Source organism: Antechinus flavipes, chromosome 4 (assembly GCF_016432865.1).
Source record: "Antechinus flavipes isolate AdamAnt ecotype Samford, QLD, Australia chromosome 4, AdamAnt_v2, whole genome shotgun sequence".
NCBI lineage: Eukaryota > Metazoa > Chordata > Mammalia > Dasyuromorphia > Dasyuridae > Antechinus > Antechinus flavipes.
In genome coordinates, this window is record NC_067401.1 from 67,108,222 (window position 1) to 67,128,271 (window position 20,050).

A 20,050-nucleotide genomic window follows, 5' to 3' on the forward strand; every position below is an offset into this window, starting at 1 on the left:
ACATAAAGGAGAATATAATATGTGCAAAGGTTAAATACTATAAGAATGCTGAAGAGGATGGTGGTGTAGTCTTGGATAGTTTCATGGAAATATGGATATCTTAGTTGAGCCCTTAATGAAGGGATAATAAACTAGATGGATTTTGGGATAGAAGAGAGATGGAATCGATCCCATTCTGGATACAGAAGAGAGCCTAAGCAAAGGCATAGAGATAGTAGATGATTAGGTAAGAACAGAAGATAAGAAATATATTAGTTTGGCTGGATTGTAGAATATGGGAAGTGGAAGTGAGTTACAAAGACAAATATCATAGGACCAGATTGTGAAAGATCTTTAATATAAGAATCAGAATTAAAATTGTTATTTGGAAATCAATGTATTAATCATTGATGGCTATTAAGTGGAAAAATAACATGATCAGAGTGGCAAAACAAAAAAAGTTATTCAATGTAAGAGAGGAATTCTTTTTCTTTTTATTTACAAGATATATGAATGGGTAATTTTTCAGCATTGACCCTTGCAAAATCTTCTGTTTCAACTTTTCTCCTCCTTCCCCCTCCCCTTCCCTAGATGGCAGGTAGACCAATACATGTTAAATATGTTGAAGTATATGTTAAATAAAATATGTGTATACATATTCATACAGTTATTTTGCTGCACACTAAAAATCAGACTTAGAAATAAGGCAAAAATAACCTAAAAAGAAAATCAAAAAATGCAAGTGGACAAAAACAGAGGGAGTGGAAATGCTATGTTGTGGTTCATACTCATTTCCCTTAGCTCTTTCACTGGATGTAGCTGGTTCTCTTCATTATTGAACAAATGGAACCGATTTGGTTCATCTCATTCTTGAAAAGAGCCATGTCCATCAGAATTGATCATCATGTAGTATTGTTGAAATATATAATAATTTCCTGGTCCTGCTCATTTCACTCAGCATCAGTTCATGTAAGTCTCAAAGAGAGGAATTAATAACAAAATAGCCATTAGGTCAGATGTGATAGGAAGAACATAAAATATGAATATAAGGATTCCTTTGTAGCCTTGAGAGCCCAGGAGAGGTCAGATGACATGAATTTTCAGTAGATCCATTTATTATGATTTGATCATTTCCAGGAACTTGGAAATAAAAATGCCTCTTTCTATCTCTGCAACAGCTTCATAAATAGACAAAAGAGATGCTATTGGCTTGGTTTTATAGGTGAGAACACTGAAATTCAGGTTAAGTGAATCCACAAAGTGATTTCTAACTCTTTGTCTCATGTTCCTTCCACTTTTTTTAGGTCCAGACAAATGGCAGTATCCTATGTGGAAATTCTCTCCACCAAAGCAAATAGACAATGATGCTGCTGCAATTTATTTTTTTATGTGCTATCTGCCATCCTGAGAGTTTAAAATCATTCAGTCAAGGGCACACACAGTAAGAGACAAACTCAAGCTTTCTGACTAAAAATTCTGCTTCTTAGAATAAGGTTAGCCTTTTGCTATTTGATTAACATGTGAAAGATTGTGATTTGGCCATCTTGAATTAGTTCTGAAAAAGTTCAGCTCTCCTGAAACAGAGAAGCTATTCTTTTTTTTTTTTTTTTGAGTTCTGTTATGTCTTTTATTCAGCATATATATATGTATGTATGTATATATATTTATTATAGCTTTTTATTTACAAGATATATGCATAGATAATTTTTCAGCATTGACAGTTGCAAATCCTTTTGTTCCAACTTTTCCCTCCTTCCCCCCATCCCTTCCCCCAGATGGCAGGTTGACCAAAACATGTTAAATATGTTAAAGTATAAATTAAATACAATATATGTATACATGTCCAAACAGTTATTTTGCTGTACAAAAAGAGTTAGACTTTGAAATAGTGTACAATTAACCTGTGAAGGAAATAAAAAATGCAGGCAGACAAAAATAGAGGCATTGGGAATTCTATGTAGTGATTCATAGTCGTCTCCCAGAATTCTTTCCCTGGATGTTGCTGGTTCAGTTCATTAATGCTCTATTGGAACTGATTTGGTTCATTACATTGTTGAAAAGGGCCACGTCCATCAGAATTGATCATCATATAGTATTGTTGTTGAAGTATATAATGATCTCCTGCTCATTTCATTCAACATCAGTTCATGTAAGTCTCTCCTGGCCTTTCTGAAATCATCCTGCTGGTCATTTCTTACAGAACAATAATATTCCATAATATTTATATACCACAATTTATTCAGCCATTCTCCAATTGATGGGCATCCACTCAGTTTCCAGTTTCTGGCCATTACAAAGAGGGTTGCCACAAATATTCTTGCACATACAGGTCCCTTTCCCCAGAGAAGCTATTCTTAACTGGTAGAGGCATTTGTCTTTGAAGCCTCCTCAGTATGTTTTTTATGATACTTCTGAACACCCAATATGCCCTTCATGGCAGTGTCATGTAGCAGATAGGGAGTCGGTTTAGGAGCTAGGAAGATAAGAGCCCAACTTCTTGTTCTGAGATTTACTCTATGTGACTGCACAAGTTCTTTATCAGCACTGTATATATCGCTCTAAAATTATAAATTGCAGAGAAAGGATCAATTTTCATTAGAAGAGAGAATTTCTCATTTGAGATCTTTCTATGCTAATGAAATTACAGGTCCAGTCCTTATCCTAAATATTTAATGGTCAGAATTAGATTTTTTTCCACAAAAACTTCTGAAAAGTGGAAATCGTGAAAAAACCCTACCAAAATAGAAAGTCTCCAGAACAATATCAATAACTAGGTTTATATTGAAATAAATAGGCTGATGGATGAAGAGGTCAAACAGATAATAATTATCTTTTTCTTTGGAGGGTCAAGCAAAAATGAAACATTAACCTGACAAAGTTTCAATTCAAAATATAAACATTTTTCCTAGGATTTTAATCCTATATTCTATCTAGCGCTGTCACTCTAGGTATCTGTCTCTGCATTTTTTGTCTATATAGCTATCTGTGTCTTGTCTCTCTGTCCCTCTTGGTCTCTCTGTCTGTCTTTCTCCCTCTCTTTTTCTCTCTCTATCTCTGTCTCTGTCTCTTGGCTTAATATGGAAATTTTTGTTTTTCATTAAGAGTGCATTACTCTATCTAGGATATACTGCAACATATCCAACATATAAAGGACTGCTTGCCATCTAGGGGAGGGGGTGGAGGGAGGGAGGGGAAAAAAATTGGAACAGAAACGAGTGCAAAGGATAATGTTGTAAAAAAAAATTACCCTGGCATGGATTCTGTCAATATAAAGTAATTATTAAATAAAAATTAAAAAAAAAAGAGTGCATTACTCTGAAGACATAAGTCTCCAGTGATTCAGATACTCCATGGATCTTAAACATGGAGCAGCCAAGATTAAGAGAGAAGGCACATGGATTGATGAAACCTTTTGTAGCTCAGCGATCCAGCAAACAAAATAAAGTGTTTCATAGAGCATTCATCAAAAAGCCAGCATGCTTGAAAATGTCCTCATCTTTGAAAAAAAGAAAAATGTTCATGATTACTAGTAATGGTTTGCTCCCAGGTAATGTTTCTATGCTACTTCCATTAATTGAGTAACAGAAATGTGAATGCAAAAGGCCTTACAGTGACAGTGAGACCTCAGCTATATCTCACCCTTCACTAGAAAACAGAATTCATTATGAATGGATCTGTCTTGGACTTTATCCAAGAATACTTAAGTTTTGAAGTACTAGCAATACCTTATTAAAAAGTAATCTGCCCTCTAGCATAGTCCATAGCAATGACTCTAAAAATGGATTTATATTCTGGAAGGGCTTCATGTAGCCTGTATTCAGTAAAGGGCTTGATAAAATATCATTCCTGATTTCGAAGAGTTCACCATGTTGGGGGGATGTCTTCTTCTTTCCATAAGAAAGTGAATTCCTTGAGGATAGGTACTATATTTTATCCAAACTTTGTTTCTGCCTTATCCACTCCAAGTGCAATGCTCTTTTTATAGTAAGTGATTAACACTTTTTTTGGCATATTACTAACATATTTATTTGATGTTTATTTCTTTTTCTTCTAACTCAATTAATTTTCTTGACTAAAAAAGTAATTTTCTCTTCTTAAATTTTTTCTGTATAATAGCCAATTTCTTTCTTAATCCACAACCCTATTCTAGAACGCACATTTATAATTTATTAAAATAGTGACTAAAGTCTGGGAGGATACAGGAGGTTGGTATGAAGAAGATATAGATAAGTATATCTTAATATCAGTGAATAATATGTCTCCCCCTTGGTATCTAGGTGGTTCACTGAATGGAATGTTGGACTTGGAGCCCAGCTAGTAGTACAATCCTGGAAACTTTCATTCTGAGTTCAGATATCATCTCAGACACTTACTAACTGAATCATCCTAAGTAAGTCTTTTAAATTCTTTCGGCCTCAGTTTTTTCAAAATTAAATGGTAATAGTATGGTAAAATATGGTAAAAAAAAATTGGTAACATAATAGTACCTGAAATCTCAGGGGTGTTGTTCACAACACCAAATGACATAACATTTATAAAATGCTTAGAACAATGTTTGACACATAGTAGCTACTTAATAAATGTTTCCTTCTTTTCAAGTACATAGTAATGATTTTAATCATTTTGTTGAACATATGAACTCAATTTTTATGATTTCCAAATCTGTCATGAATCTTGGTTTCCTCCTAGTTTCTATCAACTAAAGAGCAAGTCAGAAGTATTTGGCCTGGTTGCTTAATAAAGTTTTATACATTTAAATAAAATGAAAGCTACTTAAATATGGGAGAGTATGGAAGTATGAGTCACTACTTAAATAAATTATTAAAAGTAGAAACAACTACCATAAGAATTAAATCTAGAAGGAAGAAGAGAATTGGAATTTTGCCTCTTTTGTTTATTAGTTGTCTGATTTTGTGCAAGGCAGTTTAACTTTCTGGATCTCAGTTTCCTCCTTCTGGATCTTATGAACCCCAAAGACTAGATTATTAGTAATAATAAATCAATAATATATTTCACATTTATAGGAATCATATTTTAAACTTATCATGTAATTCTGGTACAATAAATATTATTTCCAATTTTCAATGAATCTTTGGGCTAAATCCTAAAACTTCATTTTATCAGAGTACAGAGTTTGAAGTCTGACTTTCCCCTGATTATTGGTATTATTACATATGCTGATCAACTAATCAATAAGCTTTTATTAACATCTTTTTATATACTAGGTCTATGGGGAAAGCAATTAAAAATAATCCTTACCCTCAAGGATATTATATCCTCTCATGGGAGATATCACAACAAATATAGATATATGCAAATATACAAAACAATTATAAGATAACCACTTTTGATTTATTGATTAAAGCAAGCTGTCTGGGCTTTCTGTTTTGAGATGTTTGAATTTGCCAATCTAATTAGAAAGCTATTGCAATAGTCTTATGATAGTTTTGCATCATCGAAGTTTATGAACATGAACTAAAATGGGACTATGTGATATAAAGAAGGAGGTTTGTAAGATATGCTTTTTGGGCTAGAAACAATAAGATTTTGGCAACATTGGCTTTATGGAGTTAATAAAAGGGAGGCCTGTAGATACTATGACTGCTCACTTGAATGAATAGAAGGATGTTGCTATCTGCATCTGAGAAAAGGCATATATTTGAAGATCAAAATGAAATATTTTATGTTGGAAACTCCAAAGTACTTCTGACAATTTAGGGATTTTGAATAAGAGATTTATCAAATATGTAAGAGTCTCAACAACTACTATCCCACATTATAGTTCATTTTCTGTTTTCTTAAGCTTTCTTTCCCAAAACTGACTCATCTTCTCTAAGCCTGCCCTTTTCCCATTTCTTTAATCTTAATTTGATCCTCTCTTCTTTTCCCTCTGGTACCATGAAAGACTCTTCTGGTTGCTTCTCTTGGCTTCACCTGTTTCCATTTTCTGCTTTATTTGCTATCCCACCCCCTCACTCTACCCACCTCAATTCTACAACACATTTCAAGATACAATCAGTACCTTCCAAAAATTAGTATCTTTTCAGGTATATAGCCATTATCTGTTTTGCAAACTCAATACAGAATGAAGCCAGTTAACTTAATTAGACCATGGTGCTAGTAAAATCCAAGGCCAGATTCCCATAAGAGACATTTAACTTTACTAAGCAAATAGCTGTATTCCATTGCCCTCATATTGTACCTTTACCTAAACAAATGATCTTGATCATAAAAAAGGTCAATACATTAGTGATAAGATCAGAATCAGTATCTCCATTTTCTGGCTTGGGTTTCAAAATTCTTCCCTCTATAATCCCATCATTTATTTTAATATCATTTTAATATCTCTTTTTTCCAACTTTAAAGAAAAAATCAAAATAGGGAAGAACTGGATGAGATAGACATTATTACACATTGGCTTAGTTGATGGAGCTAAAGTAGAAGATACTTCTTAAGAAATTTAGTGGTTTGGCAATTAGAACACATTCAATAAATTTGTTTTGATTAATTAATAATGAATAAAACCTTGGTCTTAAAGTCATGAAACCTACATTCAAATTCTATTTCTGATACTAGTTACATGAACATTTAACAAATCATTCAACTTCCCTACACCTAAGTTTCCTCATCTGTAAAATGGAGATAATAATATTTATAGTATTTGCCTTGTAGAGGTGTGTGAAGATTAAATAAAATAATGTATGTGAGGTATGATAAAAGTATCAGCTAGTATTATTTCCTAACAGCAAAGAGTACATTTTCTATTCTTGATTCTATGATCTGTAGACAAAACCATGAACCTTTATTTAGGTTTGGAATCCAAGATTTCATGATTGGCAGGAACCTCAGCTGATATCTCATCCATATCTGAACAGGAATAGTTCTCTCTCTGTAGTCTCCTTGTTTTGTAAGGACTTAAAGTCCATTATTTCCTCCATTTTCTTTTTTATTTGCTTCAAAGGCTGCTGAAGCCTGTGACATTTGACAAAGGATAAAAGAAATATTTTTTGGGATCAGATCCTGAATAGAATGCTTATTTTGTAGAAACTTCTTTATGCTATATGAATGAAGGGCAAAATAATTAAGGGCCATTATACTAGAGCAAACTTAAAACATTAAATGATTGTATGTTTATTATTAATCTTAAAATCATAGAAAAGAGAGAATCTTAGGATACATTTTGTAGTGAAGGGGTAGAATATTTGTTTTTAAAGAAAAGCCAGTAAAATGAATGTAGCTAAAATTTAGAAAGTTTCATAGAATTTGGGAAAACCGTCTTTGTAGTAAATTTCCATCATAAAGATCTTTTAACATTTTTAACATATTTAGGGAACTGATTTAAATTTAAATTTAAAGGAATAAGAGCTATTCCCTGATTAATAAATGGTCAAAAGATACAGACAAGCAATTTTCAGAGGAAGAAATCCAAGTAATCAAATGCTATGTGAAAAAAAAGTGCTCCAAATCACTATTAATTAGAGAAATATAAATGAAAGACCATCTACCTCACACTCATTAGATTGGCAAAGCTGACAAAAAAGGGAAAATGGACAATGTGGAAAAACATGAGAAAGCAATCATTTTAATGTATTCTTGGTGGAATTGCAAGTCAGCCCAGCCATTCTAGAAAACAGTTTGGATCTACATGGAAAAATTCCCCCAAATGTGCATATCTTTTCATCCAGTGTTACAGGTATATTCATGAAAGAAAAAAGATAAGAATTCATATGTGAAAAATTATGTAAGTAGATCTTTTTTGTGGTATTAAAGGTTCTTATTCAATAGAGAATAGCTGAACAAATTATGATGTACCAATGTGATGGAATATAATGACAATATAGGAAGCTATGTGTTGCAAAGAGAAAAGTAGGTGGCTCAGTGGATGGAAAGCTGGGCCTGAAACCAGGAAAACTTGATTTCAAATCCAGCCTCATATATTTATTAGTGGTGTGAACCTGGGCAAATCACTTAAGCTTTCTTTGCTTTCATACTGGAAAATGGCAAACCACTCCAGTGTCTACTTTGAAAATCCAATGGGCAGCATGGTCCATGGGGTCATTAAGAGTTGCATACAATGAACAACTCAACAACAACAACTTGTTGCAATAGATAGCATATGGAGTTAACAAGTAGACCTGGAATAAACCTGAAACCAAGACCAGAGTTCAAATGTAGCCTGAGGGACTTACTAGATATATGACCATGAACTAGTTACTTAATCTCTATTCAACTAAGTTTCCTCATTTGTAAAATGGGAATGTTAATAATAGGGTTGTTGTGAGGATCAAATAAGATAACATTTGTAAAATATTTATTTGATTGTAGATATTATATAAATGCTAGCTACTATTTTTGTTATCATTGCTATTTATATTGTTATTTAGCACTTTCTTCCTTAATTTTTATCTGTAAAAATGGGAATAATAATAATAATAGAATCTCAAATCTCAGTTTTTTGAAGATAAAATAAGATTATATTTGAAAAGTTTTAAAAACTTTAAAACACTAAATATATGTTAGCTAGATTATTATTGTTACTATTGCTGCTGCTGCTACTGCTGCTGCTACTACTACTACTATTACTATTATTACCACTACTACTACTACTACTACTACTATGAGTGCTAGCACTACCACCACCACCACTGTTGTACCATAAGAAATTATGAAAAGGATGTTTTTAGAGAAACCTTAATAGACTTGCAAAAGTTGATATAAAGTGTCATGTACAGAACCAAGAGAAAAATTCATACGCCAACAATGCCATTTTGATGACAACTTGGAAACTCTAATAAATGAAAGGGCTAATCAAGATCCTAGAAGATTCATAATGAAACATATACTCCATCTTCAGAAAATGTGCAATGGATTCATATTGCAGAATGATACATATATTTTTGGACATTGTCAATGAGTGAATTTGTTTTATTTAACTATGCATATTTGTTTCAAAGGATTTGTTCTTTTTTTCCCCTTCCAAATGTGGGTGGGAAAGTGGGAGGGAGGGAAGATTTTTTTTAAATTAAAAATTACTTTTAAAAAAAGAAAAGAAAAAGAATTTTCAGCTTTAATCTTCATAAAAATGAATGATATGATAAAAAAGAGACAGTGTTACATCATGGATAAAAACAAAAAATGACTAGAAAGGAAAAGGATCTGTATTAAAGTTTGACTCTGACACATACATATCCTGTCTTTGTTCCTTGGAAAATCATTTAAACTTTTAATGCCACATGGAAATTCTTTAAGACCGCACCATTTATAACAGCTGATAATTAACATCTGTAGAGGAAATTTCCTTACCAAGCAATTTCTATAGCATTGAAATTACAGGTTCCCACAAAAAATCACACATATTTATCAGTCATAGCAATATGACTTCTTGGAACATATGTGTGTATGTGTGTATATATACATATATATGTATATACACACACACATACATATATATATACACATATTTAATCTAACACATATATATTTATACATATACAATGTCTCAAAATCCTAGTGCAGTTTTAAGTTTTAATGGTTACTATTAACATTTTAATAGTGCAATTAATAATTTAAAAGCTTAAAATTTTATTCATACTTTTTGGAGACCAAGGTTTGCAAAAGGCCTCATATACATCATTATATTTAATCATCACAGTATTATTATGTTCCCTGTTTTACAGACAAGTTAATTGAGGGTCAGAGAGGTTTAATGATTTGCCCATTATCATATAGCTAATAAGCATCCAATTTTAGATTTGAACCTGGCTCTTTTTAAACTCCTAGTGCACCATTCTTTCCCCTTTACTTCATGGACTCTCAGTCTTTAGAATATAAATTTCATAAACAGCTACTCTTATTAAGTATATTAATAGTTTCTGGTGGACAGAACTTTCAATTTATTCACTCCATAAAAAAATTGAGTTCCTATTATGTTCAAGGCTTTGTGCTAAGTGCATCAGGAAATATTAGAAGGGAAGAAACATTAAGAATCTGCTATGTAGTAGGTACTATACTAAGCTGTTTTTTACAAATCTTATCTCATTTGATCTTACTACAATCCAATGACATAGGTACTATTGTTTTTTTCATTTTACAACCAAGATATACAGACTTAAGTGAATTGCCTAGGGTCACAAAACCAGTAGGTATCTAAGGCTAAATTTGATCCAAAGTCTTCCTGACTCTGGGCCCAAAGCACTATCTACTGAGCCACCTAGCTCCTGTTCCCTCCTGATCTTCTGGGAACTAACAGTCTGGTAGTTGCACAAAGAAATAAGGTTCAATGATACTTAATGAAGTGAGCAGAACCAGGAGAACCTTATACACAGAAACAACAAAATTATGTGATGATCAACTGTAATGGATTTGTCTCTTCTCAGCAATGTTCAATTCAAGACAATTTCAATAGACTTGGGATGGAAAAATGCAATCTGCATCCAGAAAGAGAACTATGGAGACTGAATGTGGATTGAAGTACAGTTTTTTCACCTTTTTTATTTGTTTGCTTTTTCTTTCTCATGTCCCCCCACTTCTGATTTTTCTTGTACAATGGAATGAATATGGAAATATGCTTTAAAGGATTGTATATATTTAACATATGAGATTGCTTGTAATCTTCGGAAAGGGGAGAGGTAAGGAAGAGAGGAAGAAACATTTGCAACACAAAGTCCTACAAAAATGAATGTTGAAAACTATCTTTATATGTATTGGAAAAATAAAATACTATTAGGAAAAAAGAGAAATAGAGTTCAAGGTAGATATGAGAGAGAGAGAGAGAAAGAGAGAGAGAGAGAGAGAGAGAGAGAGAGAGAGAGAGAGAGAGAGAGAGAGAGAGAGAGAGAGAAAAGACAGAGAGAGACAGAGACAGACAGAGAGAGAGACAGAGAGAGAGAAAGAGAGAAGAGACAGAGAGAGACAGAGACAGAGACACACAGAGAGAGACAGAGAGAGACAGAGACAGAGAGAGAGAGAGAAAGAGAGGAGAAGAAGGAGAGAGGGAGAGAGGACAGAAAGAGAAAGAGAAAAGAGAGACAGAAGACAAAAGAGAGAATGAAAACTGACCTATTTACCATCTTTGATGTGTTTGTCTGAAGACATGTTGAATCTTAAGAAGGTGTTTTAGAAACCAACAAAACAAAAACAAAACAGTTATTCTCCTACCATCCCACCCCACATTTTTCTAGGTAAGGAAATTAATGCCCAGAGAGTTGAAATGACTGCCCAAGTTCACATATGCAATAAGTAGCAGGGAAAGTGAAGGTTCAAACTGATCTTTTCTGATTCTAAATTCAGTACCCTTTCTGTTATGCCACAGTATATCCTAGAGTGAGGGAGCCCGAGTTCAAATTTTAATCCTGACATATTATCTTGTGACACTGAGAAAGTCACTTCACACTCCTGTGCCTCAGTTTCCTCAACTAGTAATTGAAGGGGATTAGATGCCCATTGAGGTCTCTTCAGTCTTACCTAAGAACCTTAGTCACTTTGATCCTTACATCATACTTGGACAGGAAAAGAAGTTACTTCACCATTGTATATATCTCTTCAGAGAGGGACTCCATCATCCCTACTCCTGGAGTGTAGTTCATGTCCTTTAAAGGAAAGACTTGAGATCTACTCATCTTTCAAGGAGATTTATGTACTAAGGATGAACTCAGACAACCCTCTATCCAATTGGCTTCCTAAGATTAATTAATCATGTATCAACCTCTGTGGAGAGGGGATAGGGTTGAATTTTCTTGCCATCAACTGGTTTAGACTTAATCTATGCTTCTTTTTGTCCACATTTTGGGAAATCACGATACTTGGTTTCTATCTTGATACCTTGAAGAACAATTTCAAACCATGTGAGGCACCATGTGAGGAAAGGACTTAAATTAAGATTCTTACCAATTTTCACATGAAATGTCTTTTTTCCTATTTTCCTTAGGTTATTTTTTAAAATCTTGATCAAGGCTGAAGAAAAGTAAAGTGGTTGACATTTTTAATAAGGATTATAGGATCAAGGGTGTAAAGTTGGAAAGAACTTCATAGGTCATCTTGTTCCATTTCCCTAAGATTAGAGACAAGAAAACTTAGGCTCAGAATTTTAAATGATCTTTACTTGCCCAAGGTGAAAAGGTAGTAAGTGTCTGGGTAGATACTTCAGATTCAGTGCTCTTTCCATCATATCACATGAGAAATAAAAGTTATTTTTATTTTGTATTTTTAAATCATTAAACCTTGGGGAAATTAACTTTGTCAAAGCATCATTAGTCTCAAAAATTTGCCTTCCTTTTTAATCTATGATAATTCACCCTCAAAAGGAAAAAAATGAATGCTATTTTCATTGTATAGAAATTCTATAATATTCTAAAAGAGTTCATTTTTATAAAGAATTGTATAACCTACAGAACTTTCTTTATAATACCTGTGGGATAGAACCCACAAATATTATGTTCCCAATTTTAGGCAAAGTTAAACTGAGGCAAAGAAAAATGGGAAAAAAACTGTTCAAAGAAATTCAATTAATAAGATGTAGAGCCAAGGCTTGAAGCCATGTTTCCCAACTTGGGCTCACTGTACTACAGCACAACTCTAAAGGATTTTCCTCTATATGCTTTTAGTGTGAGAATATATATTCTGTTGCCATCTACAGAATTACATCTTATCTTCAAATTTTGTAGCTTTCATGTATGAAGCTGACTCATCTATATAGACATAATGCATAGCACTGGCTTCTATATCTCTTGATATCTGAATGTCCTTAAAAATAAAACATTTTCTAGCATTGACTGATATTAAATATTTAATCTAGAATATTTAATATTCTAGAGCTAACAGAGGGCATCAGAAAATACCAAGATGAATATATTAAACACTAGCTTACTTTTTGGACATTTCTAAACACATTCAAATATATGGGGAAAGAAGGATATTTTAAGATATTATTATTGATTGTCAAAGCAAAATAACTCCTTAAATATATGAGATACTAACATGATGTTCATTGCATTTGAGTGTCAGAAGTAATGGATTTAGATATTCTGAGTATTTTCACTTTTGGTATACATTCATTAGAAGTACACTTCTTAGAAGCTTTTGGCAAGCACATGAAAATATTTTATAAGACATTTCCCTATTCTTCTTGTTCATCTCTCACTTTTTTTCTAATGACAGTACCATTTCTGAAGTATTTAGCTAATATATCCACATTAAAGTTTGAGCTTACTGTTCTAAATCAGCTTCAGTTATATCTCCTCGTGGGAGTATCAGAATCATTCTATTGTTTCTTAATCCTGGACAAAATATAATAAATACTAAGGGAAAAACTATCAACCTTTAATGTGAGATGAAAATTATATTAGTATAATATGTAGGGATTTTGGAACTTAAGCTAAGGAATAATAAAATATCTTCTGATAGTATCTGATGCAATCTATTTTTAATCTCATTTCCCCCATCATGTATGGCCATCAAGCTGATGAGGTTTAGTAGCAAAGTGCTGCATTTGTAGTCAGAAGATGTGGGTTCAAATCCTAGCTCTGCCACCTGTGTAACTTTGGGCAATTCAGTTCCCCTCTAGGCCTCAGCTTTCTAGCCTGTGAAATGAGGGGCTGAGGAATCTAAAATTCCTCTCAGCTGTATAGCTATACATTTTTGACAAGGCTTTTTGATATTCAACCAAACCAAGTAAATAGGACTAACAAATTTTCGAGGGGGTGTGAGGTGGTGATAGAGTCGAAGTGAATAAGGTGAATTAGATATGCCTGAATTGATGATTCATTCCTTTATTAGCTACAAATTATACAAACCACCAAAATAATGATGTTTTTGTTTGTCACTTCCAAAACAAACTTCAGTGCATACTATCAGTTGCAAAAAAGTCTGAAATCATCCCTCAGCTTCAAGGGAGTAATCATTCCTGATGTCTTGTATTTTTAAATGTAAAGCCTCCATGTTGGGCTAGATAGCCAAAGAAAGAAATTAATAATACAGGCACGTTTATTAACATTTCTTTAAATTACCTGAGCTTGGATTACATAGAAGGTATTTTCCATTTTTTTATCTTTTCTCTCCAAAGAGTTAATCCAACAAGTCTTTTTGCCTGCACCAATTCTTAGCTATGATTTAATAAACCTTTTGCTCAAACATGTCTTCCTATTGCAATGAACCACAGTGCATGGAATCCCCTTAGCTGTCAGTCTCTCAAAACCTTCTATAAATTATTCCTCCTCTAAATTCTGCATTTTTCCAAGTGAAAAGTTAATTTCAAATCCTCCTACATGTCAACTGCTCTTCCATATAGCTTTTACTCTCTCTAGAATAAATATGCATATATCAATCATTCAAAAATCAGCTGATGTAAATTATTAGCACCATTTTCTTTATCGGAAAGGGGCAGTGGATTATTACCCAGATGGTGCAGACCCAATTTTAGAAGTAGACGTGAGCACCATCTTAATCAGGACATAAGGAAAGCTTAAAACAACAACAACAACAACAACAACATAGACGATCCAAATAAATCTGATACTATGCATTATTCAGCTACTGTACCCAAATGGTACATACCTACTAACCCTTATGTACCCGCAATTCTGACTAGAGGAAAATAGGGTCTTCTAGAATCCTAGATGCCTAGTGAGTGGACGGAATGTACTTGAAATACTGGTATACTGACAGCTAGGAGGCATAGGCAACGCTCTCAACAGACATGATCACCAACTGACTTAGCGGCTCTCTCACGACCCAGAGAAGTCTCCACTCACACAGGTATCCCTCCCATACAGGCCACCTCGGCTCATACAACCGTGGAATCGAACACTCCCGGGTGTGCAGACATAGATATCCAGACTCTTACATAGAAATGAGAACGGAGGTAAACTCGCCCAGGCTAAACCAGGCATCTGGTGGGGTGAGGGGGGCGGGGAGGCTCAAGCAGCCTTGCTTTCAGCCAGAGTGTACTTCAGCGCTGCGCTGTCCAAGTGCTGAATTCTATGGGCAGCTCTGCAATACGCTCTCTCCCTGGGCTGGAGATCCCCCCGAGTCTGGGGCCCTTCACTCACCTCCACGAAATAAAAGCAAGGTAGTAAGGTGACGCTGTCCTTGGTCACTTTGTTCTTTGGCCTTTCCTTGGCCGACATGCCTGCCTTGGGCAAGGGTCGGGGGTCTTCTCCAGGGGGCGCCGAGCTGGAGGCACTTCCGAGGAGAGCCGCCGCCGCTGCTGCCTCTTTCAGCCGCCAGCGCCCGGCGCTGATGTCACATTCCCCCTGGACGCTTTGGGAGTCAGCGCGCTGCATGCATGCAGCAGCTTCCTCTCACCTCTCCCCACCCCCTCTTTGCAGCACTGCTGCCACAGTGCTGTCAGTTTCGAGCTGCAGGGTCCTTTCTGACCCCTTCACTCTGTTCCCCAATCAACTGCCCCCTTTTGCTTCTCCTCTAGCACTTCCCGCCACCCATCTAACCTCCAAAGCTGTTGCTACAATGGCTCCTTCCCCTTCTCCCAGCTTCCCTCTCCCTCAGCTCTCTCCAGCTCTAGCGATGCCAAAGCGCTTTACAGCATTTCTGAGGCTTGACGTCAAGAAGCCTACTACTCCCAGAAAAAGGAGGGGAAGGACCCTGGTTTTTCTGCAGTAATAGAGCTGAGGGTTCTGAAGCCTATTCTCTTCTGAAGAATCAACATCTGTCACTCTAGGAACTCTGTACTTGGCACATTGAGCCTCAGAGGAAGAAAACTGCCTTGTCCTAATTCTCTTTCCCCAAAATTAAATCATGATTTCCATTCCTAGAAAAAACCCCAAGAAATAATTATATTGGTCCCATCCACTACCCTCTTAATTAAATGCCTCTGTTGGGTGTCCATTACAGCATGGTCTAGTATTTATCATAAAGTAGTTCATTTTACGCAATGTCCAGTCTCGTGCAGACATGGATTCTTGATTTGTGCAGAAGACAATGGTACTGGTCCTAGTACTGCTGCTGGTGATGGTGATGATGGTGAAGGAGGTTTTGAAGGAAGGTATAGAAAACTAGATGATGACCATCATTGGGGTATCAAAGTTCTTGTTTCGTACCTCTTCAGTTAATGCTTTAGTGACAAGTCAAAGAAATTTACCATAAAATAAAAGATTAAATTCTTCAACTTGTTAAGGACCATGTCTGGGTGAAGGGGCAGGTCAATTCTCTGAGAGCTTCCGCAACTGTGGATTGTGACTCTTGAGGGAGTTGTGGGGCAGCCTTTACTGACACAGGTGTTGCTTGTGGACTGGGAATGAAATAAATTGGAGGCAAAGGGAAGATGAGAGAGGTTCAGACAACATAACTGCCTCTCAGTCTCCTTGTATCATCATCATCATCATCATCATCATAATAATCATCATCATCCTCTCACAGGAAGAGATCCATTCGATAGGATTGAATTAGCCCTCCAATAGCCACTGGCAGGTGGCTCCTGTATTTCAATATCAACTCTTGGCTGAAAATGTCCAATGTTCTAGAAGAAAATATTCTATGTAAAATATTTATGACAATTATTTTGTGGTGGAAAAAAAACAAACAAACTTGGAAATTAAGAGGATACCCATCAATTAAGAAACAGAAGTATTTTTATTGGTAGACATTTTGGTAGACATTCAGTAGTCTGTTATCTGTTTGTGGAATTTGTCAAGAATCTTTGTTTTTTTTCATGAAACATGGTAAGTGTTGCTTTTTGTTAACATCTCTATTTAACAAATTGTTAAAGGAAAATGTGGAATCTCTTAATGAATAATTATGGAAAGCTTAAAATTTTATTATCAAGGAGGAGTAGAAAAAAAAGTCGCTTATGTTTCCTCTCATTATCAGAGTGATACGTATGTTTTGGACAAATTGCAGTCCCATATTACCAGAAGATGCCATTATCTTGAAATAACAACATTAAAAATGAGAGAGCATTTCTTTGCCTTGTTTAACTTATTTATCACTTTACCATCTTTATTATCAATACTATCACAAGTTAAGATCTTTTCTGTTTCAAAGCCTATTTTCAGTTCTTTAACTTAGGTATTCCAGGGGCATATCACAAAATTAACTTGGCCAACTGTTGAGTTTCTTCTTCCTTAAGGGAGAAGAGGGGATATCTTTTTTTTTTCCTGAGGCAATTGGAGTTAAGTGACTTGCCCAGAGTCACATAGTCAGGAAGTGTTAAATGTCTGAGGCCAGAATTGAATTTAGTTCTTCCTGACTTCAGGGCTGATGCTCTAACTACTACATCAACTAGCTGTCCCCAAGAGGGAATATCAACTTTTTTCTGTCCCGTAGGTCCTTCTAAATTAGACAAATAAATTAACAAGCATTTATTAGGTGCCTACTGTATTGCAGACATGTGTTAAGTATTGGGGATATAAAGATAAAAATAAAATAGTCCTTATCATCAAGGAGATTGCATTTTAATAGGAGAGACAGCATATAAATCTCCTCAATTAAATTATATTAAATTCTTCAATTAACAAATGATGTAAAAATATGAACAGAAGGTTCTCAAGAAAAGAACCAAGGTGAGCAACAGGTATATAATAATGCTGCAAATTTCTAACAGTGAGATAAATACAAATAAAAGTAATTCTGAGGTTCTATTTCATACCCATTGGTAATATGATAAATGACAAAATTTTTCAAAAATGATAAAAAATGAAAATGGCAGATGTCAGTAGGACTGTGAGGAAAGAAGCACATTGTTCTGTTTTGTGGGCCTGAGAATGGACACGATTATTCTTGGAAGCAACATGGAATTAAACACACACACACACACACACACACACACACACACACACAAATTTCTAAACAATGCATGTCCTTTGACAAAGCTATACAATAGTAGGCCTACACCCCAAAGAGATTAAAGAAAGTAGGAACAAGAAAGAAACAGAAACAGAAAGAAGAAATATCTATGTAAAAGTGTTTATAGCAATTATTTTGTGATGGAAAAAAAAAACTTAGAAACTAAGAGGATACCCATGAATTAGGCAGTGGCTTAACAAACCATAGCATATAGATGTGAGAATACTATTATGCTATCAGAAATGAAATAGAACTTCCCTTCACTGCTGGGCCACTAAATCTGGCCTTCTACTCTTTCATCCGATGATCTTGACTCTTTCCTTCTTTTCCTCCTATACTCAGAGGATGTTGGACCTCCACATTAACTTCAATTCATTTCATTAAGATTCTCCAGTGGGTAGTTCCATTTTTTTCTGTTGCCACTTTTTGAGGTTTTAAGAATAAAACAAATTTCCAAATTTCCTGACCATCAAGGTACTCCTAATAATGAGACAAGTGAAGCTACCTTTGCCTACCCATTCAGGTTGAATCAGGCTTCACTTAATGCAATACTGAAGTCTCAATGTAATATAACTTGGAGCAATTGTTTTTATAGGAGATTTTTTTTCTGTTCAGTTCTGTGATACATTTGTAGCCTTTGTCTTCCTACACTGTATTGTTGCACTGGTACTTTACATCAGAAGAGTCAAAAATCCACTTTATCAACTTCCTGATTACTCTTATTGCTACTTTCTTGTGGTTGTTGAACATTTGAGCCTTGGCTAAGGCTCTGACAGACATTAAAGTGACCACAGATGAAAAATCTTTTTGGTTAGATTGACTCTTGCAAGAAGATAAACTGCTACTATGCCTTTGTAAGCTATATGCATTATCTGAATATATCAGTGATCTTTGGTTTTCTGAACAAGATACTTTAGGAATGAAATGCTTGATTTGTATATAAGGAGACCCCTTGCACAGTCAATCAAATGTTTCTATTCAGTGCAAAAACAGTTGCACCCCCTACAGGAATGTAAGGAGAGAACTACACTGTGTAAAATAAGAATCCATTCTACAATGCATTTTTAAAGACGGTGCAATTTGTTCCTAATAAAAGTAATAGCTAGTTTTTATATGAATGTATGTCTTAGATACAAATTCTGGATGCAAATGTTTCAATTTGTAGATTCAAAGATCTAGGGATTTATTATAAAATTGTAGAAGTAAAAATTAATGTGCAGTTTCTTCACTATTTTTTGCATAGCAAAAGTGTTTACCCCTTAGGCCTTAACACATGTATCTATTCAGGAAGGGTATATATTATTCTATTTTTAAAAAGGAAGAAACTGCATTTGAATTATACACTACTGTAAATTTTTACAATTCATATGCCTTAAGACTAGTTTTGATTTTTAAATGGCTTATAACATCATAAATATAATATAGCAAAAAGTGTTTAGTTCAGAATTTAAATCTAAATATTAAACAAAATTCCTGAATAAAGATGTGGATTTTAATATAAATGACCTTCAATACTTTACAGTGGTAGAATTTTTTTTTTTTTTTAGAGAATGGGGATTGGAAATTTCAGCATATCTAAATGTTCTTTGATGTAGTTAGTATAATAATTCTATAGTTCAGGGTACTTATATCATGCTGGTTGGTTTCACAAGTAAGCATATTCTAAATATGGTTCACCTAGACACTTTGAAAACTGCAGGCATATTCTTATTAATATTTGTCCTCTTTCTTACTTATATCAGAGAACCCAAAAAAGATGGAGTAGAACATTTTCCAGTCTAAGACAACTTAGAAGATCAACAGGAAAGGTCTGTTGATCCAGGGTGGGAACCTTACACACAATCTCAATGCAGGCTGATCCAGTGTAGCCTGGGCTTGGCCCAAGCTTCAGCCCTCACATTAGCAAAGCAGGACCTCTAAATAAGTGGCAGTACTGGAAGCATCTAGACCTTTCAGCCCCGAGATGCCAAAATAGACTTGTGAGGCCAGCAGAAAAAGTCTGTGGCAATAAAGTGGGAGTCCAGTGTGCAATCCCAATGTAAGCTACACTAGTGCAGCCCCAGTCCCAATCCTGGTCCCAGCTCCCACTAAGCAGGACTCTGTTACTTTGGCACATTAGGTCTTCCAACTATAATAGGGCAAGGACATTCCTAACAGTTCTAGGGTTGAAAAGAGCAATTGCAGTTAGATCTTTAGAAGAATCTCTGAAATAATCTTGGGACAGTGCATCCTCCACTCTGGAAACAGAGCCTTACTTTAACAAAGAGTTAAAAGC

At 34.8% G+C, this 20,050-nt stretch overlaps 1 protein-coding gene and 1 pseudogene across 1 annotated transcript in view; one reads left to right on the forward strand and one right to left on the reverse strand.

Annotated features, from left to right (window-relative positions):
- PLPPR4 (phospholipid phosphatase related 4) overlaps positions 1 to 15,491 on the reverse strand; it is a 61,173-nt gene extending 45,682 nt beyond the window's left edge. The window contains exon 1 of the mRNA XM_051993274.1: positions 15,024 to 15,491. Coding sequence (XP_051849234.1) covers positions 15,024 to 15,257 — 234 coding nt within the window. The 5' untranslated portion in view covers positions 15,258 to 15,491. The remainder of the gene's footprint in view (positions 1 to 15,023) is intronic.
- Positions 15,260 to 18,791, forward strand: LOC127561259 (synaptophysin-like protein 1; annotated as a pseudogene).
- The last annotated feature ends 1,259 nt before the right edge of the window (positions 18,792 to 20,050 follow it).